We start from the raw sequence: 24,605 nt of genomic DNA on the forward strand, positions 1-24,605 counted from the left end.
AATCACTTTTAGGCACTTTTTTATGAGGACGTACTTCAGGTCCTGCAGGAGGAGAGGAAACTTGTTACCAAGAAATTCTATATGACCAAATGGAAGCAATTTTCTGTCGGATTCCCTTGTTGCTGTCAGGATCACCTGCTGTTGGAGTTTCCCCTGATTTATGTTATTTGTGTGATCTGCTCCATGCTGGGTTGGCATATTCTTCACTTAAAGCTCCCTTGTTAGCAATTTCTGCTCTTGACTCCTGTGGTCTCTAGATTTGAGGTCAAGCAATTTCTTAAAGGTGTCCTTCATATCAGGTCTCCCAGGAAACCTATTCTGCCTTCCTGGAACCTCAATTTTGTACTTGGAAAAATTGACCCGCTTCTTTTGAGCATGCTTCTTATGCTTCCTTGCAACATTGTGCTAGTTCTTTTGGATGTTACTTCAGCCGTGGATGTCTAAACTTCAGGCTGTCATGGGTATTCCTCCTTTTTTCGTTTCACACAGGGACAGGGTCTCCTCTATTTATGCCCAAGGTGGTCAATGAGTTGTCCCTTAATCAGTCTCTCCATCTTTCTTCCTTTTTTCCTTCTCCGCAGTCTGCCATTAAAAAAGTTCTTCACACCTTGTATGTTCGTGTTTCACTGTTGTAGTCATCTCATTTGGGTTATCCCTGCCAGGGTAGCCCTCAGCCAGCCCAAATGCCAGAGACTTAGTATTTCTGCGTCAGTTGCTGTCACTCCAGGACTGACATCAGGTCGTCAGTAGTATAATGTAATGGCATCGGCTGCCATACTTTAGTCTTTCTTGCCTTGGCGCCCAAAGCAAAAGCAGATGTTCATGTAACACTGTTGCAGTCATCACATTTGGGTTATCTGCTTGCAGTAGCCCTCAGTCAGCCTGATTATTAAAGTCTTGGGTCCTGTGTCGGTTGCTGTCTCATCTTCCATGACGTCAGGTAGTCAGGGGTATAAAGCATACAGCCAATGCCATTACATCAGTCTTTCTTGCCGTGCGGTGCTCGAAGTAGAAGCCGTTCGCAAGTGCTGGTTGGCCGACTCCTGAAATTTCCGTTTTCAAGTTTCAGAACCGAAGTCTTCAACTAAGCTAAGTACCCCGTTGGGGAAACTTTTTCTTGCTCTAATCCGATGTCAGTAAAAGTTAATAATTGTATTTCTTGTGGAAAGCAAATACCTCAAAGATTTTCATTTGTACTGCATTCCCTGCTTAGGCCCTGACCACAACATACCTCGCTGTCTGTTTTGTGCCATATTTAAACAACAAATTATTTGTCTGTTCATTTACGCTTCTAAATATTTTGGTAGTCTGCTCAGTTATCCAGATATGGCTTCGGTAAGCCCATTCGACTACCGACATTCCAGAAAAACGCAAAGATAAAGACAGAGACAGACCGCATAGGTCCAAAGTTGCTGACAACGCTTCTCCTAAGCTAGTCACCAGTTTGCTGGTACTCTGAGGCGATTTCGCAGCCCCTGATACCCGTTACTTCAGATTCTCAGGCCTCTACTGAGACTCATTCTGAGTCCGGTATGCCGCAAGAGGCTTCAACTGTGGAACCTGCGGATGTCTCTACCTTGGATGGGTCTGGAGCCGTTGTGCAGGCACCGGCTTCTGAGGGTGTATTCAGGCCTACTGACTTGCATATTAAACCAACGCCGTCTTCTTCAAGGCCTAAAACTCAATCCATGCCTAGAAAACCGACGCCCAGTCCACATGGTCTGGCCTCTATGCCTAAAAACAAATAAGAATGGCTGAAGACCTTATTACTTTAAACAGGGGAAGCCACCCTTCCCCCTCTAAGAGACCTAGGATGGAGTTTACTTATGATTCTTCTGATCAGGACACTGAAATTTCTGTTTCCTCTGATGACCAGGATTTACCCTTGTCTACCTATGAAGATTGTGATGCAGAGGGCTCTATTCCCTCTGCTTCCCCTCCAGAGGATTTCTCTTTTGGTGAAACCTTGCATACTCTTAGGGAACATTTCCACTGGGAAAGCCAGGATTACTCCTATTCTAAAAAGAGGCTTAGGGATTTCTTACTCCTGCCCCAGCACAGGCCTTTAGGCATCCCCTGTACTGGACATTGTTGATGCCTTTTTGGAATCTAGTTTGGCCCGTGACCCTCTACCTCCTGCTGCCAGAAAACCAGATAGGCATTACAGGTTCCTGACTCACAAGTTCCTCTTTAAAAATCCTACTGCGCATCCTGAGGCCATTTCACAGGGACCAAAGGGCATTAAGGCTACTACTGCCAAAAATCCTACCCCCTCTGATAGAGATTCCAGGGCGCTGGATAGATGGGATAAAAAGGTATACACTTCTGCAACCTTTGCCATTAGGGCCGTAAATTGCCAGATGTTCTTCGTGTTTCACTGTTGCAGTCATTACATTTGGGTAATCTGCTGGCAGGTTGCCCTCAGTCGGCCTGAATTCCAAAGTCTTGGGTCCAGCGTCGGTTGCTGTCGCCTCTTCCATGACGTCAGGTCATCAGGGGTATAAAACAAGCAGCAGACGCCATTTTCTTTAGTCTTTCTTCCTCGCGGTGCCCGAAGCGGAAGCAGTTCGCAGTGCCAGTCGGCCGACTCCTGAAATTTTCGAGTTTCAGAACCGAAGTCTTCACTAAAGCTAAGTACCCTGTTGGGGAATCTTTTATCTTGCTCCATACCGATGTCAGAAAAAACTGCCAGTTTCTCAGCAGCATATCACTGGATTGCTTTAACAGAAAATGATGTTGATTCCTGACTGTGCTGAAAATAAAGATTTGATTCACTAGAGGCATCTTGCAGGGCTGCTGTCACTGGGTCTGTACTTAGAAGGCATCCTTGGCTTAAGGAGCAGTCTTTGCCAGATCATGTTAAAGCTAAATTGCTGGATGCTTCCTTAAACCAATACTGCCTGTTTGGCAACAAAGCAGTAGTAGTACTTAAAAAGATGGAGGAAAAAGCTAAGTCTATGCAAACTGTTAAGATTTCCTGCAAGTACAGCCTCCCAGATTTAGTAGGTATTGGCCCTCTAAAAATTGGTCCGTTTCTGCCTCTTCCAGGCCTTCTCAGTCCAGACCCAGAACCAGCAGAACTCTCAGGCTTCAGTCCAAAGGTACTCACAGGACTAAGCAGTGGGGGGCTCCCACTTCCAAAGCAGGGAGTGGTAAGACTCCCCCTTTGGTAAACTGTCTCAATGGCTTAACTTTAAATCTTCTAAGCCCTGCACAACTGACTGTTCCTTTAGGGGGAAAGATTGCCCGACAGGCAAAAAATTAGGAACTCATTACCCAGGACAAATGGGTTTTAAATATAGTTTCCCAAATATAATGATTCCACTTCCACTCCTTACCAACCCCAAACGGTTGGCCAAATCTACCCCCAAATCAGTGGGCAGAGGCTCAAAAGCAAATTCTCTCTTAAGCATCAGGGCTATTCAACGTGTTCCAGAAGAGTAAAGGGGACAAGGGATCTATTCAAGACTTTTCCTGGTGCCCAGAAAAGACAACTCCTGGCGTCCTATCCTGGACCTCTCTATCCTAAACACTTTTTTGGTAATCCCAAAATTCAAGATGCTAACCGTTCATCAGCTGCTTAACCATGCTAGGCAAAGATTCCTGGTTGGAAACACTGGATTTAAAGGAAGCCTACCTGCACATCCCAATAAGGGAATCTTGCAGAAGATGCCCTACGCTTCAGAGCAGGCTACATGCATGATCAGTTCTCTGCAATGCCCTTTGGCTTATCTACTGCGCCCAGGGTATTAACAAAATGCCTACCTCCAGTCATTGCATTTTGCAGGCAAATAAATATTCAGATATACCCATACCTGGACGATTGTCTAATTCAGGCAGAAAGCCAGGACATACTATTAAATCATCTGGCATTTGTAAAGAAATTGCTAACTTCTCTGGGGTACACCATAAATGAAAAGAAATCTCATCTAGTACCCTGCCAGCAAATAGTATTCCTGGGAGCAAACTTGAGTACAACTTCCCAGATGGCCTACCTCACGACAGAGAAACGAGTTCATTTGACAGCCTACTTCAAACTACTGGCCACAAAGACCCAGCTATCTGCAAGGAAAATACTGCAAGCCCTGGGTTTCATGGCCTCTTGCATTCTACTAATTCCATATGCAAGACTGCATATGAGGAAACTAGAATGGTATCTAAAAAGCCTATGGCGTCAACATTCTCAGGCTCTAGAATCAATGATTCCTATCATACCTTGTCTACAGATAGAGTTCCTTTGGTGGGCAGAAGCCTACCACCAAAACAAGGGACTGCCATTCACTCTACCCCCCAGCCGCCCAAACCCTAACAGACGCATCAGACTATGCATGGGGGGCTCACTTGGCAGAGCAGTGCATTCAGGGCTACTGGAACCAAAGTCAAATGCACCTGCATATCAGTCAGAAAGAAATGTTGGCTATACAGAATGCTCTGACAGCCTTCAAGAACCACATTCTTCCAGGACAATTATTGGTAAAGATGGACAACGCCACTGTTATGTGGTACATAAAACATGCAGGGGGGGGGACCTATTCTTACCCCCCTCTGCAGACTAGCCATGGCTTTGTGGAGCACAGCCTTGAGCTACCAAGTGCACCTACAGGCTCAGTTCCTGCCAGGAAAGCTAAATACACTGGCAGACTACCTTAGCAGAAATCTCATGGACCCACACAAGTGGAAACTGGAACCAAAGATATTCAACATCTTGAGAAACAAATGGGGGAGTCAAGAGATAGACCTGTTCGCCTCCCGCCAGAACTACCATTTGGACAAATTATGCACAAGGACTCCCCACAAACAAGCTTGGAAAGTGGATGCCCTGTCCTTCACCTGGGAAAAGCTATTAGTTTATGCCTTTCCCCTCTGCCTCTCCTCTCCAAGGTACTACTAAAGATCTAACAGGACAAACCAAGGACAATACTGATTGCACCAGACTGGCCATGCCAACACTGGTACCCCCTTTTGCGCAGTGTCACTGCTGGCACCATGGCACCTGCCTCAGACCCCTGCCCTGCTGTCCCAGCAGGAGGGCCAGATTCTGCACCCACAGCTTCAAACCCTGAACCTGGCAGCATGGCTAATTACCTGATCTCTGCATTACCATCCTTCAGTAAGCAAATGATGGATGTCATTCTGGAGGCAAGGAGTCCTAGTACTAGAAAATCCTATGCTGAAAAATGGAAATATTTTGTTCCTGGAGCCAAACTCAGGAGATGGGCACAGCAGCCCCCAATCTACATCATATTCTTCAATACTTAACTGAGATGCTTCACAAGGGCCTTTCCTTTTCCTCCATCAAAATTCATGCCTCAGCCATCTCAGCTTATTACAATACAGAACCACCCCTCTTTTTTTCTCCTCCACTGCTGAAGCAATTCCTCAGAGGGGCCAAAAACTTAAGACCACCCAGGAGAGCCCCTACTCCAGCCTGGGACCTTAACTTTGTACTGGAAAAACTCACTCTACCTCCCTTTGAGCCAGCTGCAAATGCAATTTGCAGAGTTGAAATTCCTTTCTTGGAAAACAGCCTTCCTTCTAGCCATCACTTCAGCAAGAAGGGTGTCTGAATTACAGGCCCTCATGGCAGTGGAGCCTTTCATCATCTTTCATGCGGACAGGATGTCCCTCAGGACCAATCCCTCCTTTATGCCCAAGGTGGTATCCAATGTGGCCCTTAATCAGTCCATTCATTTGCCAACCTTGTTTTTTCTAATCTGCAGAACAAAGGGGAACGGATACTGCACTCCTTGGACGTACACAGACAACTTAGATTTTACTTGGACAGGACTAAGCCTTTCAGGAAATCTGAACAGCTGCTGGTTGCATTTGCTTCAGGCGCAGAGGGGAAGGCCATTTCAAAGCAAACCATTTCTAAGTGGATAGGTCATTGCATTCATATTTGCTGTAAGCACCATGGAAAACCTACCCCACAGGGGATAAGACCACATTCCACCAGGGCTGCATCTACCTCTACAGCCTTTCTCAGAGGTGTCCCTACCAGGAACATCTTAGAAGCTGCTACCTGGAGTTCTGTGCATACCTTCACCAAGCATTACCACTTGCCACTTTTTTCAAAATCCAGAGCTGGTTTTGCCACTGCAGTCTTGCAGGGCCTTATAGCTGGTCCTAATGCCATCTAATTACCTCCTCCCATCCTTAGCGTTGTGAATCTACCCAAATGTGATGACTGCGACAGTGAAACATGAAGAACATAGTACAGTTGTGTGCACTTAATATAGATGTTTGAGTGTATTCACTGTTGCAGTCTACCCTCCCTCCAGCCCCCTGACTTCTATTGACTATACCTCTATTCTTGTTTACTATGCTTAAAGCTTTTTGGTGTGTTTGCTTTTTTCTTGGAGGTGTAACCTTGTATCTAATTGCTTCCCATTATGGGGGCACCTGACATTCGGGACAAGAAAAACTGATGTAATGGCGTCTGCTTCATGCTTTTATACCTTTGACTACCTGATGTCATGTAAGATGAGACAGCAACCGATGCAGGGCCCAAGACTTTGATAATCAGGCTGACTGAGGGCTACTGCAAGCAGATATCCCAAATGTGGTGACTGCAACAGTGAATACACTCTAACATCTACATTTACGGTAAGTGTACATAACTGTAGTTTCGCATGAGTGCTGGTTGGCTGCTACCTGAGTTTTCGTCTACCGAATTGAAGTTTTCTAAAGCCAAGCACTTCGTTGGGGATTCTTTTTTTTCTTGCACTAACCAATGTCAGAAAAAGTTAATAATTGTCTCGCCTGTGGAAAGCAAAAATACCACACCGAGACTTCCAATCTTACTGCATCACTTGTTTAGGCCCAAACCACGACGTCCCCCGTTATCGCTTCTGTGATTTAACACTAGAACTATCCATCATCAGGCCCTTATTGTAGCCAGATATTTTTGCTTACAGTCCTCTAACTCCTATATGACTTCGGTAAGCCATCCGACAGCAGATCTTCTGAAAAAAACGTAAAGATAAAGACCTAGAATCGCACAGGTCCAAACCTACCGATGACGCTTCCATTAAGTTTGTAAATTCTCCCGTCTTCAGTGAGGTGCTTTTGCAGCCCCTGGTGCTCGCTTCTGTGTGTATTCACAGGCCGCTACTGAGACCCTTTCGGAGTCTGGTATGCCGCAAAACTCTACTTCGACTAAGGATCCTGTGGTCGTCTCTACCTTGGATGGGTCCAGAACTGCTGAGCAGGCACAGTCTTCTGAGGAAGTCCTTCTCCCTACCGATTCTCGATACAAACCAACGTCTTTCACGACGACTGTTCTTTCAGAAACAACAGTGTCTAAGGCCCAGGGTATGAATCACACCCAAGAAACAAGACGACTCACTCTCAAGCACCTGCTTCCTTGCCTCCATCTCAAATGCTTAAAATTGCAGAAGACCTTATCATGACGATCAGGGGAAGCCAAGCTACTCCCTCCAAAAGGAAAAGAGATTTATCCTCTGTAGTTCTGGCTGAACAAGAGTCAGATGAATCTGATGCATCTGAATATGAAGACATCCAACCCCTCTTTACTTATGAGAGCTCTGATGCGGAGGATTCAATTCCTTCAGCCTCTTCCCCCAGAGGATTTTTCCTGTAGGGAAACCCTGCATACCTTAAGGGAGAATTTCCAATGGGAGAGTCAAGACTACCCTCAGTCTAAAAAGCGACTCAGGGAATTCCTAGATTTTCCACAGCATAGACCCTTGGCCATCCCTCCAGTCCTGAATGTTGTGGAGGATGTTTTCCTGGAATCCAGCTCGACTCCTGACAACCCTCCCTCCTGCACCCAGAAAGCCAGACAAGTTGTATATTGTCCCTGACTCAAAATTTCTCTTAGAATCCTACTGCTGACCCTGAGGTAATTGCTCAAGGGCCTAAAGGAATTAAAGCAACCTCTAAGAATCCCACCCACTCAGATAGGGATTCCTGAGCACTGGATAGATGGGGTAAAAAGTATACACCTCAGCTACTCTTGCTATCCGGGCACTAAATTCAGTTCCATATGCTGAAATTTCAACAACATGCCCTGGGAATCCTTAAACAAAAGAGGTATTCCTTTCCTACTTTGGCAGAAACTAAAGAATTACAAGAGTTAATGCATTCTGCAAGTCAAGTAACTAAACACACCTTGCACTGTGGCTTTGACACCCTAGAAGCTTCTTGCACTGCAGCAGTCACTGGTTCTGTCATTAGAAGGCTTGCATGGCTTAAAGAACAGCCCTTTCCAGACCATGTCCAATCTAAGTTGTTGGATGCCCCCTTGAACAAAGATAATATATTTGGCACTAAGGCAGAAGAGGTCCTAAAAAAGATGGAAGAAAAAACAAAATCTATGCAAACAGTTAAGGACTTCTTGCAGGTCCAGCCACCTAGGTTCAGCAGGCATTGTCCTGCTAAACACTGGTTCTTTCCTGCTTCCAGTAAAACAGTCCATCTTAGACCCTGGAGAACCAGATCCCCCCCAGACAGCAGCCACAGGGCATGCAGACATCTAAGCAGTGGACTACCTCCACTTAACCAGGGAGTTCTAAGCCACCCCCTTAAGAACTCAAATGACTCACCGCCCCCAACCCCTCCCTCTGCCCACCTTCACGTACCCCTAGGAGGAAAACTGTCCTTTCACACAAGAACCTGGGCCACCATTACCAGCGACCACTGGGTTCTGAACATTGTGTCTCAGGGATACAAATTTTCCTTCCACACCCTTCCAACCCCAAAAGGGTTCCCAGATCTACCACCTAACCAGTGAGTACAGGCTTTAAAAGCAAATCCTTTCCCTGCTGTCTGAGGGCAGTTGCGCATGTTCCTGACTATCAGAAAGGCCAAGGTTTCTACTCAAGACTTTTATTGGTGCCCAGAAAAGAGGGCACCTAGTGCCCTATCCTCAATCTATCCATTCTAAACACCTTCCTGGTGATTCCAAAATTCAAAATGCTCACCCTCCAACAGCTGTTACCCATGCTGTCCAAGGACGCTTTGCTAGACACCCTAGATTTTAGGCCTACCTTCACATTCCTGTCGGGGATTCATGCAGGAAATACCTCTGTTTCAGGGCAGGATCTCAGCACTTTCAGTTCTCTGCACTTCCCTTTGGCTTATCCACTGCTCCCAGAGTTTTCACAAAATGTCTGGCTCTGGCCATTGCCTTTTGCAGACACAGAAATATCCAAATTTACCCATACTTAGACGACTGCCTAATTCAGGCAGACAGCTAGGAAAAGCTACTCAAGCATTTGGCCTTTGTCAAAACCCTTCTAACCTCCCTTGGGTACACAGTCAACAAAAAGAAATCCAAACAGGTGCCCACCCAAAGTATCATCTTCCTAGGAGCAAGCCTGGACACAAGAACCCAGATGGCATACCTTACACCAGGGAAACAAATTTTCCTGACTGCCTTCTTCTCTCAACTAGCCACCAAGTCCCAACTAGCCACAAGAAAAATCCTGCGAGCTCTGGGGTTCATAGCATCTTGCATACTACTCATTCCATATCCCAGACTGCATATGAGAACTTCAATGGTACCTAAAAAGCCTTTGGTGTCAACACTCTCAAGACCTTGGAAACTCTAACTATAATTTTATGCATCAGAAAAGATTTCCTTTGGTGGGCTACAGCATGCTTCCAGAACAAGGGACTGCCTTTCTCACCATCCCCCGCTGTCCAGACCCTCACCAGAGACTCAGAGTATGTTTGGGTGGAAAACCTGGATGGCAGATGCATACAGGGTCAATGGAGCCTGCAGCAAATTCCTCTGCACATTAATCCAAAAGAGATGATGGCTGTGCAGCACGCATTGACAGCTTTCAAGCCCCTTCTTTCTCCAGGGGCTCTCTTGATCAAAACCGCCAACACCACTGTGATGTGGTTCATTAACAAGCAGGGAGGGACTTGCTCTTGCCCGCTATGCAGGCTGGCCATGACCCTTTGGCACACAGCCTAAGCCATGCAACTACACCTGTTAGCGCAATTCTTGCCAGGCTCTCTCAACTCTCTGACAGACCAATTAAGCAGAAATCTTCTGGACCCACACGAGTGGCAGTTCAACAGAAGAACCTTCACCCTAATAACTCAGAAATGGGGCACCCCGGAGGTCGACCTCTTTAACTCCCACACCGACCATCAGCTCAGATAATTCTGCATCCGGGAGCATCACTGCATGGTTTGGAAAGTGGATGCCCTGTCCTTCACGTGGGTGAATCTATCAGTCCATGACTTTCCTCCACTACCTCTCATCCCCTCAAAATAAAGGAGGAAAAACCAAAGACCATTCTGATAGCTCCAGACTGGCCCCGGCAACACTGGTACCCCATGCTGCGCAGCTTCTCACCACTGCCCCCATGGCACCTTCCTCAGATTCCAAACCTCCTGACCCAGAGGGAAGGGGGGGAATTCATGCATTCATCCCCAATTGCATACCCTCAATTAGGCTGCTTGGCTTATTCCCTAACTCTGAACCAGTCTGCCAACCTCAGTAAACAGGTTCTGGATGTTATCTGTGAGACCAGACTCCCTAGCACCAGAAAGTCTTATGCTGACAAATGGAAAAGGTTCTGCACCTGGATCCAGGCTAAGGGAGTCAATATGGCACATCCCTCCCTCCCTCTAATCCTGGATTATTTAGCTGACCTACTAGACAGTGGCCTCTTTCTCCTCTATAAAAATTCATGCCTGTTATTTCTGCATATTTTCCCACTGAGCAGCCCCTTTTCTAACACCCTTTGATCAAACTGTTCCTAAGAGGGGCTAGCAACTTAAGACCACCCAGAAGGGCACTAACTCCAGCTTGGGACCTTAATTTTGTATTGGAATAGCTCACCCTGCCCCTCTTCGAACCAGCTTCTTCTGCAGAGCTAAAATTTCTCTCCTGGAAAACAGCATTCCTTGTGGCCATCACTTCAGCCAGAAGAGTCACTGAGCTGCAAGGAACCCTTCATCATCTTCCATGCTGACAAGGGTATCCCTCAGAACTAACCCATCCTTCATGCCCAAGGTGGTGTCCAGTGTGGCTCTCAACCAATCTATTCATTTGCCCAACTTTTTCCCCTAATCCCCAGAACAAGGGAGAAAGGATTCTGCACTCTCTAGATGTTCACAAACAGCTAGGATTCTGCACTCTCTAGATGTTTACAAACAGCTAGGAATCTGTCTGGACAGGACTAAATCCTTCAGGAAGTTGGATCAACTGCTGGTTAGCGTTGCTGCAGGGGCAGAAGGCAAAGCCATCTCCAAACAAACAATCTCCAAATGGATAGCACACGGCATCCATTTCTGCTACAAGCAACATGGACCCCCCCCCCAAGGAGGTCAGGACACACTCCAGAGCAGCCTCCACCTCTGCAGCTTTCCTCAGAGGAGTCCCCACCAGGGACATCCTGGAGGCTGCCACCTGGACATCTGTTCACACTTTTACCAAGCATTACCTCGTGTCTCTCTTCTCCAAATCCAGGGCAGGGTTTGCCTCTGCAGTCTTGCAGGGCATCCTAGCCAGCCCATAGTTTCCTTTACTGCCTCCACCCTTTTCCTCAGCTTTGGGAATCTACCCAAATTTGGTGACCAGCAGTGAAACACGAAGAACATAGTACAGTTGTCTACACTTACCATAAATGTAGATGTTGGAGGGTATTCACTGTTGCAGTCCTAGTTTCCCTCCCTCCATCCCCCCTTTCTTCCCTTTCCTTACAAGGGACTTATTGGTCTTTATTTTCCACTGGTGGGGTTTCTTCCACCAGAACATGGCTCCTACTTGGGGGCACCTGACAGGTTAGGGCAAGAAAAACTGATGTGATGCCATCGGCTGTCTTACTTTATACTATTTGAAGACCTGACGTCAGTCCTGGAGCGACAGCAACTGACGCAGAAATACTAAGTCTCTATTCGGGCTGGCTGAGGGCTACTCTGGCAGGGATAACCCAAATGAGATGACTACAACAGTGAAACACGAACATACAAGGTGTGAAGAACTTTTATAATGGCAGACTGCGGAGAAGGAAAAAAGGAAGAAAGATGGAGAGACTGATTAAGGGACAACTCATTGACCACCTTGGGCATAAATAGAGGAGACCCTGTCCCTGTGTGAAACGAAAAAAAGGAGGAATACCCATGACAACCTGAAGTTTAGACACCCTTGGCTGAAGTAAGATCCAAAAGAACAAGCACAATGTTGCAAGGAAGCAGAAGAAGCAGGCTCAAAAGAAGCCTTCGTCAATTTTTCAAGTACAAAATTGAGGTTCCAGGAAGGCAGAATAATTTTTCCTGGGAGGCCTCATATGAAGGATCTCTTTAAGAAATAGCTTGACCTCAAATCTAGTTGTGTACACTTAACATAAGTGTAGATGTTAGAGTGTATTCACTGCTGCAGTCATCACACTTAGGTTATCTGCCTGCAGGTAGCCCTCAGTCAGCCCAAATACCAGAGTCTTAGGATTTCTGCGTCGGATGCTGTCGTTTCTTCCATGATGTCAGGTAGTCTGGTATAAAAACAGCCGATGCCATTACATCAGTTTTTCTTGCCCCAAATGTCAGGAGCCCCCAAATAGAAAGCTAGTATATGGTGGGGGAACACCACCAGTAAAAAGTGAATACCAATGCCATTAGGAAATGGCCATAGAGAGAAGTACAAAGATATAGAAAGCCAGGGGGCTGGAGGGAGGGAAACCAGGACTGCAACAGTGAATACACTCTGACATCTACATTCATGCTAAGTGTACACAACTGTACTTTTTGCATAAACACCTCAGATATTTAGATAAAATGCAAGTTATTCACAAATCTGAACAGCTTTTTCTTTCTCTTCTTCATGAGATTTTTAGGTTTGGCTGTTTCTAAGGACAACGTTTCCTTTTGTCCTTTTCATAGCAGATGCCTTTCCCTGTCTGTAAAGGTACACTTTACTGGGGCGGTTGGGTCCATTGTCACCTTTATCAAGGGGTTTGATACCAGTTCCATCTTTGAGGCTGCTACTTTGTTCTTTGTTCATACTTTCAGTAAACATTACAAGTTTGATGTTTCCAGGGCTAGAGTTGTTTGCATGGGTTTGTGGGGGGTTCAACTTTCACATTATTCTCCTAGGATTCCTCTTGGTCTTGTACTTTCCCATAGGGTAAGAATACTGCAACAGTGATATGGAAGGGTGTAATACAGTTGTGTGAAATCTTACAATAACAGTCGATGTCCTTTTTCTTTATTGTTGAAGTATTCACCCCCCGTGTCTTGCCTCTTGCCCCGAGTTCTGTTTCCCTCATGGCCGACGGGGCCCATTCTTCCTTTATTTTAACTTTCTAAATGCTCATAATGTTCTTGTCCTAAAGGGTATTCTGTTCCTCCTGGGGCTTTTTCAGTTCTGAGTGTTTGCGTCTGACATAAGAGTTGCCTGCAAGAGTTGAAAGCTTTGGTATACTGGCCGGATGTTGGGCTATCCATGGCAAAAAATCCCTTAAGTGAAAGACATTGGGCTGCCCTTAGCAGGAGATCCCTTAGATGAAAAATACTGCAAGTGAAGAAAAGGACATGTACTGTTATGGTAAGATTTTATACAATTGTACTTATGGTAAGTGCATTACTTTTGATGCATAGGCTTTGTACTAGACTATTGACCACTGGGGGCCTTTTTAAGTCTAGTGCATTCCAAATCTCTCTCAAGTTCTAGTGATGCCCAGTATAGGGTGGTAGGATTACCAAGTTTAGATATGTACACTTGGTGACCACATTCCTTACCCAGCCTTGAAAATGTACGTCTCAGGGTCCAAGTCTTGGGGTTTATTTGGCAAACCCATACTGCCTTCTAGAATGGGTCTGGGATAAGTGGAGTACATTTCTGGTGGGCATACAGACTGTTGCAAAAGGAGTGATGGCCCTTTGCCTTCCAGATATCCAAAACTGTATGGTACCCTGGCCACTAAAAGTCATGACAGACAATGCAGTAGTGATGTTGTACACAATTAAGGATACGTGTACTCCTACCGTCTGTGTAGATGATCATGATGGCCTCCAACCTAGTCTCAGAGCAAGGGCTTCACTTCAGACCAGAACTACCTGCAAATATTCTGCTAGTCTACTCATGCAGATGTTTAAATGAAAAAAAAAATTACAAGACCTGGTGCAGAAGGGGGGCATCCCAGATAGACTTCTTTGTAGCAAATTCTCTTGTAGAAAGGGATTGGGCAGTGAATATTTTCTCCTTACCATATGTAGGAGTCTTTTCTGTGCATTCACCCCTTTCCCTCTACTCCCAGGAGTCCTCCAGAAGGCAGCTTATTCTGATGATCCCATGATTTTGGGGGACAATTACCACCGTCAAAACTGCATTCGTTTAATGGAACAAAATGAGTCACTGGTATACCAAATATGAAGAGTCTCAGGTTGGCGTTTGTGGTTCTTCTTGGCATAGTTTCTTTTCTGAAGAGGTTTAGTGTATATTCTACAGAGCACTAAGCCATCCTTTCCTTCCAAATGGAAGACATTACATGGTTCATCTTTAAGGGTATATAGCCAGTTACTGCACCAGAACCTATGGCTGACTATTTAACAGAGTTGTTTCACAGTGGATTATCTTATTGCATTCATCAAGGTGCGTCTGTTAACTTGCTTCCCCTGCTGTGTTTACCCCCCTTTGTATTCACACACTGTGCCTTGTATTCATCTGTTGCAGTATTCATTACATGAAGGGGAATTCCCCGCCATAGGTGACCCAACGTCTGCCAGTATACAAAAGATTTTTTTTACTACTGTAGTGCACGTTGTACATCGTAAGTAGGCTGTAATCAGATGTCTGCCATGAAAGTGACTTGCGGACACACCATCCTCAGAACTTCTCTGCCACCAGATCCGAATGCAGATTCCAATGTACATTCTGACTAGGAGTCATTTGTGATTCTTCAATTTTTAGATAACTGCCCTGTTGGGGAATTGTTTTGACTAATTTGCTACTGTCTTTTGGTTAGGGTTCATGTCATCCAAGAGGGGCAAGTGCTAATGTGGACGACAAATTCCACACAAGGATAGCCACCTCCAGTGCCTGTTCTGCCTAGGCTCAAACCACGACCACAAAAATTCCTCTTTGTCAGGCGTTTGTCCCAAAGACATTTAGAGGTAGATTATCCTCTTCAGCTATCTACCTAGAGAACCAGTGCTTAAATTTGCTAGCAAAAAGCACTATGGAGGGATCCTCTGGGCCTGACGATGAGTCGAGCTTGAAGCGGAAGGCCAAAAATCAAAGATCTGAACCTTCTGCAGTGCCTCTGGATGCCATAGTCTCTCTTGAGGCGGAGGAGAGCGTGGAGAACATGACCAGTTCACATTTCCGATCCACAGGCTAAGTCTGACATCCACACAAGACAAAGGGACCCTCATCTGTCCCCACCTGTCGACGCTCCAGTTGGCCCTGTGGGTGATGGGGTACTAATTCCTTTCAGACACCTTTTCTCTGAGGGCGTGCTGACAGTCCTGCAGGAGCCCAGGAAACCAAATACAAGAAAATCGTATTTAGCCAAATGGAGGAGATTTCAGTCTGGTGTCTGAAATGAAACCACGCTCCAATGACAGTAGAGATTCCCCTGGTCTTATCTTAATTTTGTGAATCGCTGAATGCTGGCTTGTCTTATTTTTCAGTGAAAGCCCATATGTCAGCCATGTCTGCCTGTCTGCGTCTATCTCCCCTTAGCTAGCAGATTTGAGGCTAAACGATTCCTAAAAGGCATCCTACACATTAGACCTCCCAGGAAACCTGTTTTACCTCCCTGATACCTTTAACTTTGTTTTGGAAAAACTGACTCTCACCCTTCGAGCCAGCTTCCTCAGGTTCCCTACAGCACTGCTCTTGGAAAACTGTATTACTCCTAGCCTTGACTTTAGCCAGACAAGTGTCTGAGCTACAGGCCCTTATAATATTCCCACCCTTTCTGGTCTTCCACAAGGACAGGATTTCCCTGTGCACAAATGCCTCATTTATGCTTAAGGTAGTCAATGACTTGTCTTTAAAATCAGCCCATCCACTTACCTACCTTTCTTCCGCCCCACAGAAACATATTGAGAGGGTGCTCCATGCTTTAGATGTCAACAGACAGCTTAGATTTTATTTAAACAAAATCAAAGCAGTTAGAAAGTCAAATCAGTTTTTTGTTCCTTACTACCCCAGGGCTGTGGGGAGGCTTTGTCCAAGCAAACTATTTCCTCCTGAATTTTCAAGATTTGTTACCTTTTGCTACACTCACCATGGCAAGACTCTCCCTCCCTTTGTCAGGGCCTACTTCACCAGGGCTATTGCCTCATCTGGGGCCTTTTTCAAGGGATTGGATACTAATTCAGTTCTTGAAGCAGCTACATGAACCTCAGTCCATTTCTTCACCAAACACTACAATGGAGAGCTCCTCAGCTACACCTTCCTCCCTTACTGCATGAGCTTTAGTATTCTCTCTCTCATGTAATGAATACTGCACAAACAAATAGAAGGACATAGAATAGTAAAATCTTGCCATAATGATAGATGTCCTCTTCTCTTTTGCAGTATTCCTATCCCCCCTCCTTCCCCCTGGCCTTTCTTCTTCTTGTTTAATTCTTACCCTATTTCTTAGGCTGGCATTCATCCTGGGGTAGTCAGTTCTGTGGCTGGTGCGTGCGCACGTCGTTTTTATAGCCGGCCGATCGCAGCTTATGTGAGATATACCACACACCCTACAGTAGTAAGTCTTTTGTATACTGGCAGATGTCAGGTTGCCTACGGCAGGGAACTCGCCCTCATGTAAATGAATACTGCAACCGTGAAGAGAAGGACTATTTATTGTTATGGTAAGATTTTTACACAACTGTTCTGTGTCTGTATTGATATGTATTTGAGTGTACTGCAGGTCCTTGAATTAAAAAAAAAAAAAGTACATATTCAAACCAATGTGCCCGAAGCTGCATTTGCTGCTTACTACTCTTGAGACTGCACTTCATGGGGAAAGTGCAGACTTCTCCATCCCCACCATACTGTGCTTAACAGAATTTTATAAATAAAAACTTAGATTTTGCTGACATTCTTAAATGGTGCAGTATGGCTGTTTTAAATGTTTGGCCAACTTCTAGCAGTGTAAGAAAAAATGCCATCAGAGATTGTGGCTTCCTTGTAGACAGTCTTCACTTTGTAAACTTGTTCAGCTCTGCAGAACATCAGCCCACATTCAGAGCACTGTTGCATTATATAGTGGAAGTTTTTAAATTATAATTTCTAATATATTTTATTAGCATTTGTATTTGCAGGCGAAGTGATGGTTAAGATTCATTCTGGAATTGTTCTCTTAACATTTTATGTATTAAGGTGTTTACATGTGCTGTATGTTTCGCGATGGCTACATAGGTGGAGCTGCAAACTACGTGTAATTTGAGAACTTGTGTAATGAGGGAGAGGAGGAGACTAGACTGGGGTCTAGTTGCAGCTTTTGATAGTCTGTTTTTTGTCTGGCTTTTTTAGTGCACGAAGAGTGATGCTTCTGTAACTGGTGAAATTTCTAAGCTGAAGAGTGAGAAGTCAACCGTTCTGAAGCAGCACTTGTAGAACGTTCCTGTTTTGGTTCTGTTTTTTGGCTTAGAAACCTGGCTTTACACTATAGGGATACCAGACAAACCATGTGTGGATGTACTGACGGTTTTTGTGGTGTTATGTGACAAATGAATACAGTGAATATTTTCTTGGGATTAAGATTTGAAGATTAGTAGAAATGTCTGTATTCATGGTAGCAACTGCTTTCTGATTTTTTTGGATCGTGTCCCTTTTTTGGGGCAACTTACTGATTTGTATCTGCAGCTTGTTGTGAAGCTTTTAAGTTTTGATACTGAGCTTCATTCCCTTATTTAAAAAGGAGGAGCCACTTCTGGGTTGTCTTTGTTTCTATGGGAAGGAGAATGAACTGCTTAACTACTGATGCCTGGGAAATCTATACTGACTATTTTGAATTCATGGAAGGGAGTGCTTGAATTATTTACATGTATCTCTGGTAAGAAAAGCAGCAAAAAGAAAGGTATTTATTGACTCCGTTATGCATTTAAACAGTTCATACCATGTTTCTCAGATTGTGTGTTTGTTTTTTTACATCCTGCAGAAATGTTTGCTCTCCCCTCTGAAAAGTAGTCCTACATTAATTACACACGCAAGCATTATTTTGAAGTTGCTGTTCTTTTGTATTTATTACAGAAGCTTAAGGAGATGTATGCTGAAATCTTTTTTAGTTCTTTCAGGTTGGAGTTGCCATTCTCTTGTCCAGTGGCACGTGCTCACATAACTTATCCCCCCCCTCCCCGCCTTTGCATGTAGTACATGCTTAGATGTACGCCTGCATGCCGGACACAGGAAGAGAAGTTATCCAGTACTGTCTGCATTTTTTTAGTTCTGTGTCACTGTTTGCTGTATGACTGCATTTTCTTCAAGTGAATTTAGTGTACTGTTGTAGTTTAAGAATGTGTTATAGTTGCAGTTAACACTTTGTGATGCCCCCCCCCCAAATGTAATCTACTTTTGTGGGTTTCATTAAACAATTGTATGTTGTACAGGACAGTTAAAGCTATTGGCAAACGTATTGATTTAATTGAATTTTATTGAGTACGTTTATTGGTCCAAAGACCTTTTCAGTCATGATTCATACATGAACTGACTTCAGAAACTCTTAACAAACATCACAGATTTTTTTATGTTTAGTGTTCTCAGTCTTCTGAGTTACCATTTCTGTTTATGGTGAAACCATAGTGTACTAGTTCAAGAAAAGTGCAGAAAAAGGGACATTGCATTACACATCATATTGTGCAACTCACCTAAATTGCATAGTAGTAGTCTAGTTACTGAATCTTTGATGTGAAGTGTCAGAAGAGCTTATTAATCACTTTTGGATATTTAAAGGCTGTATGGAGCTTAACAAACCATGTTTTGCCATGTGGATGTTGAAGATGCCATTAATTGACTTTTACATTTTGAATTAAAAGAATGACACTGCTGTTCAAACTTGGAGAGGGCATTTTTTGGGAATCTGAACTGAAGAGATTTTATGGCTAGGTTGAGAGTGGTGTGCCAGTCTGGGAACTGTCCAGAGCATTAGTTAATCTAGCTACAGCTCTGGGAAGGATGCTTGGACAAGGATATTGTGAAAAATTAGCCGAGGTGGAATTTAAGATGAGATGTATATAAACAAGAGAAGGGATACATTAATGCATGTTAAGGACTTGTGGGTTATAGGTTAAGCAAAAGTTTGATTTTTATAATGCAAACTGAAAATCCATTTCAGTAGTGATTTGGGCAAAATAGATGGCTGCAATACAGCATAACGTTCTGGAAGAATGCCAGACTGTTACTACTGATGTTTGTTGCATGTGCACTGCTTTCATTACTGAGATGATACCCTTAACTCACCATAAATTAAGTTCACTGCTTTAATCCCAGAGATTCTGTAATCTTGATGTGTGGAGGTAAAGCCCACTTGCTGAGGTTCACATGAGTTTTCCACATCTGAGGTAAGTATTCCACAGTTTAGCAACCTTATAAATGCAACAAACGCATAAAAGTGCACCTCCAAGAAGTGCAGAGTTTGAGCAAAAAATCAAAAAGCTGTTAAACTAAAGCAAAACAAAAAAGTTAAGCATGTTTCTTAACCTACTAACATACCTTCAGATGTCCTTCAAGAATGCAACTGCAGTCCTGACATATGGGTTGTCCTGCCTCAGGCAGCCCTTCGGTCAGCCGGATTCCAAAGTCTGGGTCCGGTGTCGGCTGATGTCGCCTCCTCCCCGACGTCAGAGCGGCTGGGGTATAAAAGCATCAGCCGACGCCATCTTCCTCAGTCTTTCTTGCCGTGCGGTGCCCGAAGCAGAAGCAGTTCGCAAGTGCCGGTCGGTCAGCTCCTGTGTTTTCAGATACCGAAGTCATCATAAAGCTAAGTACCCCGTTGGGGAACCTTTTCTTGCCTCAGCCGATGTCAGATATAACTGCAAAAGTTAATAATTGTTTGTCTTGTGGTAAACAAATACCTCGTAAGGACTTCCATTCTTACTGCCACGACCACGACGTCTCGACCTGCGCTGCCTGTGCACGCTTCAATAAGCGCACACTTAGGCGCCGGGCAGAATTTGCTGAAGACTTTTTTGGGGAAAATTTCTCCTATAACATGCCGTCGGAACAACCGACGGCACATATTTCCAAAAAAACAGAAAGACCGGGACCGACATCCGCGGCCCGTGACTTCCACCGACACCACGCTAAAACCTCCCGAGAGTGCATCGGCCTCTTCGGAGGCAGTAATACAACCGCTCCAGGCCGACGACACCGTTTTACCGCTCACTTTGGCCCAGGATATTACCCCAGTGCCACTTGTTGATTTCCCTCCTGAAACCGAAGTCCAGGATTTGCCCATCACCATACCGGTGGACAAAGTCACTCCAGCATGTGGGGCAGCTAGGCCCCCTGTGTCTATCAAGGCCTACACATGTGCTAAGGCTGCTAGCCAGGCTAAGTCTCAGCCTCCTAAATCCATTTCTCAGGGTCCCACTTCTGATAAACAGATCATGACTTTAGCTGCAGATCTAATTTCTTTAATCAGGGGTTCTCAGCCTCATCCAGACAGAGGTTCTCAGCCGCCTTCTGACAAAAGGCCTAGGGTTGAACAGACAGAGACCCTTTCCTCAGATGAAGCCTCTGGGGAGTCAGACCATTCGGATTACCAGGAAGAATCCTTTCCGGCCTATGAGGATTCAGATGCTGATGAGTCCATTCCCTCTGCCTCTCCTCCTGAGGATATTTCTTTGGGGGAAATTCTCCATTCCATGAGAGAGCATTTTCAGTGGCAGGGCCAGGATTTCTCTGACTCTAGGAAAAGGCTTCGGACCTTCCTCAAGTTACCCCAGCACAGGCCTTTAGCTATACCCCCGGTGTTAGATGTATTGGATGATGTGTATTCAGACTCCAGTACTACTCCAGATTCTCTCCCTCCTGCTCCTGTCAAGCCAGACAGATACTGTAGGGTCCCTGATACTCATAAGCATCTCTTTAAGGCCCATTCTGTTGATCTAGAAACTATTTCTCAGGGGCCCAAAGGAGTGGCCACTTCCACGGCCAAAAATCCTTTGCCCGCAGACAGGGAATCTAGGTCCCTTGAGAGGTGGGGTAAAAAAAGTTTATACTTCATCCACCCTTGCCATGAGGGCACTTAACTGTTTTTTTCATATGTTTAAGTATCAGGATTTCTTGATGGATGATTTGCAGAAAAAGTTAGCCTCTCCTGAGCCTTTAGATAGAAAGGCCTTGCAGGATTTGGTTCATAATACCCAGCAGGTTAGCAACCATTTTCTTCAGTGTGGTTATGATGCATTGGAAGCTTCATGTAGGTCAGCCATGACAGGGGCTGTCATACGTAGACATGCTTGGTTGAAAGAACAGACATTGCCAGATCATGTTAAAATAAAGCTTTTGGATGCACCTCTGGAAAAAGACAAGCTATTCGGTGCTAATGCACAGGGTGTGTTGAAATCAATTGAGGAAAAGGCTAAATCAGTACAAACAGTCAAAGATTTCCTCCAGGTTCAGCCACCAAGGTTCAGCAGGAATTGGCCTTCAAAAAAATGGTCCTTTCCATACACTGACAAGTTCCAAAGGGGAAAAAACAGGCGTGCTCGAGGTAGAGGGCAATACCGAGGCTCCTACAGGGGCCGCCAATGGCAACCAACTAATCAGAGAGGTGGCGCAGGGACTCCTACTGCTCCACAGGGACAATCACAATGACTTGACTTTGACACCGCCGACCAAGGCTCAAAGAGAAGCACCTTTAGGTGGAAAATTATCCTTATTCTCAAAGAATTGGCACGTACTTGCAAAGGACAAATGGATTTTGGACATAATAGACAAAGGTTACAGGTTTCACTTCCATACCTTACCAACAAAACAAGGCATGCCAAACCTGCCACAAAATCAAAGGGCAGAGGCATTCATACAAGTCTCAAAGCTGCTCCAAATCAAAGCAATAAAAAAGGTTCCTCCTCAGGAACAAGGCCAGGGATTCTACTCAAGACTGTTCCTTGTTCCAAGAAAAGAATCTCAATGGAGACCAATACTGGACTTGTCCGCATTAAACACCTTTCTCATTGTACCAAAGTTCAAAATGCTGACTCTACAGCAACTCCTTCCCATGCTGGGCAAGGAGTCGTGGCTGATTACTCTGGACCTCAAGGAGGCATACCTGCATGTCCTTATCAGACACAGCTGCAGAAGATACCTCAGATTTCTTGCAGGGCCAGAGCATTATCAATTCTCAGCATTGCCATTTGGCTTATCTACTGCGCCCAGAGTATTTACAAAATGCCTGGCTTCAGTAATTGCTCATTGCAGGCTCCAGGGTATACAAATTTACCCGTATCTGGACGACTGCCTCATACAAGCAGACGACAAATTGATGTTGACAAGAAACCTGGATTAGGTCATACGATTACTGCAAGCTCTGGGATACACAGTCAACTTCCAAAAGTCAAGACTGCAGCCATCCCAGCAAATAATCTTCTTAGGAGCCAAACTAGACACAGCCTCTCAGATGGCTTACCTGACAGAAGACAAGCAAGAGAAGTTAACTCATTACTTCAAAGGTTTAGCAAAACTCACCCAGGTGACTGCAAGGAGATTCCTACAGGCCCTGGGTTACATGGCATCCTGCATTCTACTGGTTCCACTAGCAAAACTACACATGAGAAAGCTTCATTGGTACCTAAAAAGCATTTGGTCTCAACACAGCAACAACTTGGAGACAATCATACCATTCATTCCATGCCTACAAAAGGAATTCCTATGGTGGGCCTCAGTGAGCCAGGAAAACACAGGTATGTCATTCAAAAAAACACAGATAACACAGGCCATGACTACAGACGCCTCATACCTTGGATGGGGGGCGCACATGGAAGGCAGGTGTATACAAGGACAATGGTCTCCAAAGGAAACACATCTGCATATAAACCAAAAGGAAATGCTGGCAGTAATGCATGCCATCGAGGCTTTTCAACACCAACTCCAGCAAGGCCATTTAATGATATGGACAGACAACACCACTGTGATGTGGTACATAAACAAGCAGGGGGGCACCCACTCTTACCCCCTTTGCAGACTGACAATGCAGCTTTGGGAGAAATCACTGAGCCTAAACATCCAGTTACAATCCCAGTTTGTTCCAGGAAAAGACAATGTGTTGGCGGACAGCCTAAGCAGGAATTTCACAGATCCACACGAGTGGAGGTTACATCCGAAGGCCTTCAGACAACTCGCCTCGACATGGGGCAAGCCAGAAGTGGACCTATTTGCCTCTCACCTCAACCATCTTCTACCAAAATTTTGCACAAGGACATACCATCCAAAAGCTTGGAAAATAGATGCCCTCTCATTCAACTGGAACTCCCTAGCAATCTATGCATTCCCACCTCTGCCACTGATGACCTCAGTATTACTAAAGATCAAAGCAGAGAAGCCCAAGGGAATCATAATAGCTCCGGATTGGCCAAGACAACACTGGTACCCACTACTACGGAGCATATGTCACACCAGGAGGTGGGCCCTCCCTCAGTGGCCTCTACTTTTGACTCAACACAATTTCGAAACACTGCATCCAAACCTTCAGACACTGCAGCGAACAGCTTGGGAGATCCCATAAATAACTTCAGCTTATCTCTCTCTAAGGAAGTTCAGCGGATACTAACAGAGGCTCGAAGACCATCCACCAGAAAGGTTTACTTAGCAAAGTGGAAAAGATACAGCAATTGGAATACCAGCAAGGGACATGATGCTTCATTGCTGAACATCCCACTTATCTTGGGAATATTTGGCAGATATGTTAAAGAACGGCCTCTCATATTCTTCCATAAAGATACATGCATCTGCTATTTCAGCTAGATACAACAGTGATCCTCCTGTTTTCTCTCACCCTTACTAAGACAATTCCTCAGGGGAATCAAGAACATTAAGCCACCAAGAAAGGCCCCAGTGCCAGCCTGGGACCTCAATTTTGTCTTAGAAAAACTGACTCTACCTCCTTTTGAGCCAGCAGCTTCAGTTGACTTGCAATTTCTATCATGGAAGACAGCTTTCCTGTTGGCAATTACCTCAACAAGAAGGGTTTCGGAGCTACAGGCCCTAATGGCAATACCACCCTTTATTATTTTCCACAGAGACAGGGTTTCATTAAGGACCAACCCTACTTTTATGCCAAAGGTGGTATCTAGGGTTTCTCTAAATCAAGCCATTCATCTGCCTGCTTTCTTCCCCAATCCTGAGAATAAGGGGGAAAGACTTTTGCATACCTTGGACATTCACAGACAACTTCGATACTCCCTGGACAGAACCAAGGCCAGTAGGAAGTCTGAACAACTTTTTGCAGCTTACGCCCCTGCCGTCCAGGGAAAAGCAATTTCAAAACAGACTATTTCTAAATGGATTGGACTCCGATTCTGTTATTCCTTTCATGGGAAGACTGTTCCAGCCAATGTCAGACCACATTCCACCAGGGCTACAGCCACCTCTACAGCATTTTTAAGAGGGGTGCCTACCAAGGACATTCTAGAAGCTGCTACATGGAGCTCCGTGCATACATTCTCCAAACACTACAATCTCCCTC

General features: G+C 45.0%; 1 protein-coding gene across 3 annotated transcripts in view; it reads left to right on the plus strand.

The window, feature by feature from the left end:
* SIAH1 (siah E3 ubiquitin protein ligase 1) overlaps positions 1–24,605 on the plus strand; it is a 539,100-nt gene that overhangs the window by 280,162 nt on the left and 234,333 nt on the right. The window contains exon 3 of one of the 3 annotated variants that reach the window (XM_044081961.1): positions 17,841–17,999. The exons of 1 other annotated variant lie outside the window; for it this stretch is intronic. In XM_044081961.1, coding sequence (XP_043937896.1) covers positions 17,903–17,999 — 97 coding nt within the window. In that variant the 5' untranslated portion in view covers positions 17,841–17,902. The remainder of the gene's footprint in view (positions 1–17,840; positions 18,000–24,605) is intronic. One more of the 3 variants, XM_044081962.1, reaches the window with a different exon arrangement.

Source organism: Protopterus annectens, chromosome 8.part1 (assembly GCF_019279795.1).
Source record: "Protopterus annectens isolate FY-2018-M chromosome 8.part1, PAN1.0, whole genome shotgun sequence".
Lineage (NCBI taxonomy): Eukaryota > Metazoa > Chordata > Ceratodontiformes > Protopteridae > Protopterus > Protopterus annectens.